This window comes from Pinus tabuliformis, chromosome 8 (assembly GCF_031772625.1).
Source record: "Pinus tabuliformis cultivar Carrire ecotype Pingquan chromosome 8, CPIR1, whole genome shotgun sequence".
Lineage (NCBI taxonomy): Eukaryota > Viridiplantae > Streptophyta > Pinopsida > Pinales > Pinaceae > Pinus > Pinus tabuliformis.
Window position 1 is genome coordinate 1,162,407,947 of NC_142294.1, and position 7,613 is coordinate 1,162,415,559.

A 7,613-nucleotide genomic window follows, 5' to 3' on the forward strand; every position below is an offset into this window, starting at 1 on the left:
GGATAGTTCTCACTATGTGATTGTTGCACACTACAAGAAGTTCATTTCTTCCTACTACGGTATTGGTGTAGCTTCTTACAAATTGATGGAGGAGTAAAACATATTTCCATTTCATTAGTTATTACATAAATGCTTTGAAGATCAATGATGCTTCTGTGTTTTATCTTCTTGCTTGTTCTTGCTAGGACCGATTGATTGAATTTTATTTTGCCATGTCTTGAATATGATCTTTGTTGTTTGAGTCTAAGAGCTATGTAGATTTTCTTTCCAATAATGAGAGTCATTGTTCAAGAGTTCAATGCTAGGGTGATGAGCATCAATAACTTCTTGGAGAGAAAAAATCACCTTCTCAATATGGCTGTAACATTTGTTTGTCCAATTGAGCACCTCTCTGATTGAAGTTACATCAGCTTGTGAGTTGACTATCTCAGAGTTGAACGCTTTCTCACACTTTTCATACCAACACCTTTGTATTTCCTTGGTTCATGTTAATTTAGCTTTGAGTCTTTCACAGTGTTCGTAGGATGTTTTGAAAGGTCCTAATGGGTCCATTGTGAACTCCTCACGAGGAATGGGCGATAGATGGGCAAAGGATAGCGAAGGGTTGAGGGAAGAAGGATTCTAGGTAAGGGGCAATATTAACAATGTGAGCACCGTGAAAAGTTAAATAGGAGTCCAGCTCAGGTCTTCAACCAAAGCAGGAGGCTCGAGAGATAGGAATCTTTGTGCATGATCAGAAGAAGGGATAGAAAAAGGAAATTGGTCTGTGCAAATCTTCCTCCACAAATGCGAAAATCCTTTGGGGTGAGATTTAACCAGTGAACAATGTCAATGTTGCAAATAAGGAAATTAGATGAAAAAATAAACATGAAGTTTTTCTTTGATTTTTTAATAGTAACTTACAAATAGTAACTTACTTCTTACTATTAATAAATAAAAGGTTTCATACATCTAATTTACATATATTAAATATTATGCAAGTAATGATAATGAGGAAAGAAAAACGTTTATAGAAGAGAAAAAATTAAAAAATATATATCTTATGCTAAATTGATTTAAAGTGATGTTATCTATATATATGAAAAAATATTTACATAAATTTTATTTTAATTTATATTGCAAAATCAATATATAATAAATCAAAAATCAAATATACTTAAATTATAATAAAAAAATTACAATTAAAATTATAATTTTACAAAAAAAACTTTATTCAATCAAAATTATAATTTTACAATAAAAACTTTATTTCAACTAATTAAATAAAAATTATATATGTAATTAATTTTTAAAAAATAAAATAAAATTTGAGAAAAATAATTAATAAAGTTTTCTCATTCAAACTTATAATCTTCCAAAAAAAAAAAAAAAACTCTATTTCAATTATATATGTTATTTTGAAAAAATAAAATAAGAAATTGAAAAATTAAAAATTTTGAACAATTAAAAATTTTCTATTATACTCTGATAAAATGTATTTCAAAAATCATGGATTCAAATCTACATGACGTAAAGCCTATACAGCTCAGCAATCTCCGTCAACTTTCTACAATCAAATCTTTAAAATTTAACTTTAATATAATGATAATATCAATGAAAATTATAAACTTCCTACTTTTTATCTTTAATGACTCCAAGACCAACGGCTCCACAGCCAGACATATAATGTCATACTTCTCTAGAATTTTCTTTTAATGTCGACAGGATATCTCTGAGGATATGTCGACAGGATATCTCTGAGGGGAGTTAAAGAGTTCCTCCTTTGGTAGTGGGAGTTATGTTGAACAGCAATTTGAACAGCAATGTCTGGTCAATAAAGAATTGAAATGGACTTGAGTTGTTGTGGTCAATTATGTGTTAGGAAAGTAATGGAAAATTCTATTTCCACTCAACCGAAGTGGAGACCACTTTCTACTATCTGTCGATCAATGAACTCAACTTTGGAATTAGCATGGATAGGGCAGCATTTTATTAAAGGAGACAGTTTGTTCATGGATAAGGACAGTTTTTTTCATGGTGATCCTCAGTGGATAAGGACTGATCCTGTGATTAGCATATCTTAACTTATATATAGGACCTCGTGCCATGCCAGAAAAGCATGGATGTCCTAACCCCGCATTAAGCCTTTCAATGTTCAAACTAAATCTTCATTAATCTTAATTACATCGATTCCTTCTTACAATGAACGACTCTTTCAACTGAGTTGGTACACCTGCACAGAAGCAATTAGGCAAAGGTTTTCTCTGTGCAATGTCCATGGTTGTTTGTGAGTGTATGTTCTTATATTTACTCCACCGATTCACCACCAAATTATACCCCACAACCAGAAAGACACGCGGCAACCTTCAGGGCTATTGGTTATATATATAAATGCCAAGCCTCCAAGCTGATCACAGCAATCTCAGCTATATTCAAGCTAAGGTTTCATAGTTTATAAGTTAAGTAGCAGGAGGAAAATGTTGAACTCAAAGACGTTGCTCTGCCTTTGCCCTTGCCCTTCCATGGCAGCTGTGAAGTACTTGTTAATTGTCATTCTGCTGGTCATCATTCAGTACCTGGATACAGCAGCAGGAAAGCATTGGCAGACAACCAGGCATTACAAGTTCAATGTAACTACATATACTGCAAATTATTTATACTATGTTGGAGTTCACTTGGGGTGTTTGGGTGTTTGATTATATTAATCTAATTAGTATAAATGCATTGGGTTGCAGGTGAGGCAGAGTAATGTGACACGTCTTTGCAACACAAAACCTTTGATCACAGTGAATGGACAATATCCAGGACCTACCATTTTTGCTCAGGAGGGAGATCAAGTAATTATAAAACTGGTAAACCACGTCAAGGACAACGTGACTATTCACTGGTAATTATATTTATGATTTTTTTTTAATTTTAGTAATATAAGATATGATATTTATGATAAAGTAAGTATTTTGCTGATTATTGTGAATTGATGTTTATGTGGGATCATTTAATTTATATGGCTAAACTAATTCTACTCATTCATAATATTGACTCAGCTTGTGTTCAACCACTGAATAGTTTTAGAGATCATGTATTTATGTATGTTAGTTGAATAGTTTTAGAGATCATGTATTTATGTATGTTTTTGCATGCAGGCATGGGATTCGACAGCTGAGGTCTGGATGGGCAGATGGTCCTGGTTATATCACCCAATGTCCACTTCAAACTGGAATGAGTTACGTTTATAACTTCACCATCACAGGACAGAGAGGAACTCTATGGTGGCACGCACACATTTCTTGGTTAAGAGCTAGTGTACATGGTGCCATCATTATATATCCTAAGCCACACACTCCCTACCCATTTCCCAAGCCATCCAAAGAAGTCCCCATTATTCTAGGTAAGTCCATATATCTTAATACCTTTTATGGATAATCTGGACTGTGTAACAATGGCTAGAGAGCATACCAGATGGAATTTAATGGTTTTATAAACACCACCTTGCAGGAGAATGGTGGAATGCAGATACTGAGAAGGTTATTCAGCAGGCCCTCCAAACAGGTGGAGGTCCAAATGTGTCAGATGCCTACACTATAAATGGGCTTCCTGGACCACTTTACAATTGCTCCAATGGTAATGATAATTGTATTTAATTTTTTTATTTATTTGATGTATTGGTTACAAAAGAAACTGTCACTCATTTACTAACCATGGTATGTTATGTAGATACATTTGTTCTGAATGTCAATCCTGGGAAGACATATCTTCTTCGAATCATCAATGCTGCACTCAATGATGAGCTCTTCCTTGCCATTGCAAATCACAGCATGACTGTGGTGGAAGTAGATGCAGTTTATGTGAAGCCTTTCCAAACAGACACTCTTGTTATAACACCCGGCCAAACCACCAATGTGTTATTCACTACTAATGCTACTGTTAATGTTGGAGGAGTTAACCAATTTTACATAGCAGCTCGCCCATTTGTTACAGGTGGTGGAACATTTGATAACTCCACTGTTGCAGGAATTGTGAGCTACAACATTTCCAACTCTAATACCTCTTCCATCATTATGATGCCTAAACTCCCTGCCCTTAATGACACTTCCTTTGCAGCCAACTTTAGTGCAAAACTAAGAAGCTTGGCTAACTCACAATTCCCTGCACTGGTTCCTCAAACAGTGGACAAGAAGTTTTTCTTTACAGTTGGTCTGGGATTGAATCCTTGTCCAAAGGGGATGGGAAATGCCACATGCCAGGCACCCAATGGAACAAGATTCACTGCCTCTGTCAACAACATTTCTTTTGTTCTCCCAAACACTGCTCTTCTTCAGTCCCACTATTTCAAGTAGATGAAAGGAGTCTATAAGACCAATTTTCCAGACAATCCTCCATTCCCATTCAATTACACTGGCACTCCACCCAATAATACACAGGCTGTGAATGGGACTAGAGTAAAAGTCCTTCCCTTTAACACAACTGTTCAATTGATTCTTCAAGACACTAGCATCTTCAGCACAGACAGCCACCCTGTCCATCTCCATGGTTTCAATTTCTTTGTGGTGGGCCAAGGTGTTGGAAACTACAATGAATCAACAGATGCACCAAACTTTAACCTCATTGACCCTGTCGAGAGAAACACTGTGGGAGTTCCCAAAGGAGGTTGGGCTGCTATCAGATTCCGTGCAGACAATCCAGGTAATATATACAAAATATTCACATAATCTCATCTCATTTCCCATTCAACTTTGCATTAAATCATATCATTGCATAGATGAAAATTATAATAATGTTTGTTTACTCAATATCCATGGAATATATGCAGGGGTGTGGTTCATGCACTGTCATTTGGAGGTTCACACATCGTGGGGACTGAAGATGGCATGGGTAGTAAAGAATGGAAAAGGGCCCCTTCAAACTCTCCCGCCTCCCCCTTCCGACCTCCCTCCTTGTTGATCCTCTTCTTTCCTTCTCGTGCCCACCATCATTTTCATTTCATTTCATTCTTGTTTCTTGTGTTTGTTTTGGATGTGGTGTTGGGTTTTTGTTAAGAAGAATTCACAATAAACATAGTGCCACCTTTGGCCTCTCTTCTCAGGTAGACTTTTCATAGAACGAGGAGGATGGTTAGAAAAAGACAACAAGGGGCAACCAATCACACTGAAGTAGAACTGTATTGAATCACTGTACAGACAAGTGTTTGGTACATGAATAAAAGATTTTTGGGTTCTTCCATGTGTGATCTATGAATTACAGAGTGATACATGAATAAAAGAGTTTTGGGTTCTTCCATGTATGATATATGAATTACAAAGTGATAAGTGTGCCTTTAGATAAAGGTAATGTAAGGTGGTGGTAAAATTTTGATTTAATGGTGAAGATGATGGATCTTCTCCGTAAAATGTTTAGACTATTAAAAATAATGTAATAAAATCATACATTAGGTTCTAACATGTATTGCTAATGTTTATCAGTTTAATGTTTATTAGTTCTTTTGCTTTTATGGTATAAAATGACCAGTGCAATGTAAATGCAATGCGAATACAGGTGTAGTAGTCTTATTATGCGTAAAGTAATTGATGATTATAATAAATCGTATATATATGTGTGTGTGTGTGTGTGTGTGTTATTTAATATAATTTTAAATTAATATAATATAACAAATATTATAGAATAAAATTTAAAAAAATATATATATTTTTGGATAAATGGTATTGATAAGTCATGATATTGGCCTATCTTATTGTAACGAAGCATATTTACATAGTTCAACTCCATAAAATTTATTAAATTTATATGTATATTAATTAATTTTAAAAATATATAAAATAACATAGCTTGTTTCTATTTTCTGAATATTGTTCAATTGACTCAACAACGCAATGCATTTATTTACATGGAGGCAAACTCTAATGTAATTTTTTTGATGCAATGGTAAAAGCAAGCGAGTGGAGAAAATAAAATAAAATAAAATATAAAGGCTGTGAAAAATTAAAAGTGAAACTATTAATTGTTAAAATTTAAAGAATGAAAACTACTTACAAATTAATTGTGCCAAATTGCTAATGGTTGGTTAGCTTTAACATTTTACATTTATTTTAGCAATTAATAGCACCACATATCTCTTGTCGTCAACCATTGTAACAAGAATCTGCCAAAAATGACTTCAACCACTTCCACTGACTGCTTGTGTGTCAATGCAAATACCAAATATGATGTCAGTGGCCTTGTCTTTTCCATGCAGTCACATTTAAAAAAATATAACTCAACTAAATAGGCATTCTTTGCTATTATATTACAACAATCACTATATGCCCCATGAATATGGGCATTTCGCTTGCCTTGTCATGACTTATATATTTAACAGAATGCCATGTGGATAGTTGTCCACCATTCTTTTTATGCAAATACTTGCTGAAATTATGGTGGGTGATTATCCACATGGAATTCTTGGATTAAAATTAGTGGGAAGCTACCTATATGGCATTTTGTTGTGCAAAGTTGGGACACTTGGCGATTATAAACTTTTTTTACATTTTTTATTATTTAATATAATTTTTATATCTCATAATTCAATTTAAAACCACATAAAAATAGCCGTCAAATAATTAGAGAAAAGACAATTTACATTTTAAAAATTTAAAAATTATTTTGAAATTTTCTAAATATTCAATTTAATATTTATTTTTTTCAAAACTTTAATAAATTTCAGAATCTGTTTAAAAAATCGAAACTAATTGAAAGTCAATTTTTTTTACCAAAATAAAAAACAATATAACTTTGCCTTGCGTCGGTATAATAAGAAGAAAAAGATTGATTTAGAGAAGAAAAGATTGATTTAGAGAAGGAAAAAGGCAAAATAATATACTATTTTTAAATTTAAAATATCAAAATCTTATTATGAAGCAATATGAAAATGATTATATATATATATATATATATATATATATATATATATATAAGAGTTGGAAGTATGAGTAAATTCAAAAAAAATGGTAAATTACATCAATTGAATTTGGAAAGTAGAAAGTTGGACATGTTAGAAACAAAGTATCAACTTTTATCTATCTATTACATTGTAGTATGTTGTTATTAACACAATTGCAATGCAATCAATATAAGAATAATCAAATTGGTAATTTGAATCAACAAATCAATGCATTCATCCTATTGGGCATAATTTTATTGTGAATAGTCATTTTAAACAAAAATAGTGTTTGTTAACTTCAACTAATGTAACATAACAAAATAAGTTCTTTTAAGGATTAAGTCATGACCATGTTTTAACTAGTAAATAACATCAAACAAAGTCAAGATAGTACCATGGAAAACTTAAGAAGCATCGACATCCATAAAAATAATGTTTACCTTTTTCTAAGATATACATTGTGGAAGTAAAGGATGTGATTCATCTTGAAATCTATTTTAAATAAGTCATCTCAAAAGAAAAATCTATAATTCCTTTTCTAGGATGTTTTAGAGTATGAAATTTTGAGTAGATTGAAAAGGAATTGCAAGGTATGTAGATTTTAGATTCTAATTCTTTACAATTCCTATGATATACCCTGTGGAAGTTAGTATTTTTTAATGGTCCTGAAATCAGTTTCAAATGAGGGGTAATGGAATTTTCACTATATTTGTTTTCTAGC

The 7,613-nt window shown here is 32.6% G+C and overlaps 1 protein-coding gene and 1 pseudogene across 1 annotated transcript; both read left to right on the forward strand.

The window, feature by feature from the left end:
* Positions 1 to 2,415: 2,415 nt before the first annotated feature.
* Positions 2,416 to 5,298, forward strand: LOC149239469 (laccase-4-like). The gene is made up of 6 exons (XM_089367148.1): positions 2,416 to 2,609; positions 2,715 to 2,866; positions 3,123 to 3,367; positions 3,475 to 3,600; positions 3,694 to 4,662; positions 4,790 to 5,298. The coding sequence occupies exons 1-5, from the start codon at positions 2,457 to 2,459 to the stop codon at positions 4,314 to 4,316; spliced, it is 1,299 nt and encodes a 432-aa protein (XP_089223274.1). The 5' UTR covers positions 2,416 to 2,456; the 3' UTR covers positions 4,317 to 4,662; positions 4,790 to 5,298.
* LOC149239470 (laccase-17 pseudogene) lies at positions 4,317 to 4,920 on the forward strand (annotated as a pseudogene).
* Positions 5,299 to 7,613: the final 2,315 nt, after the last annotated feature.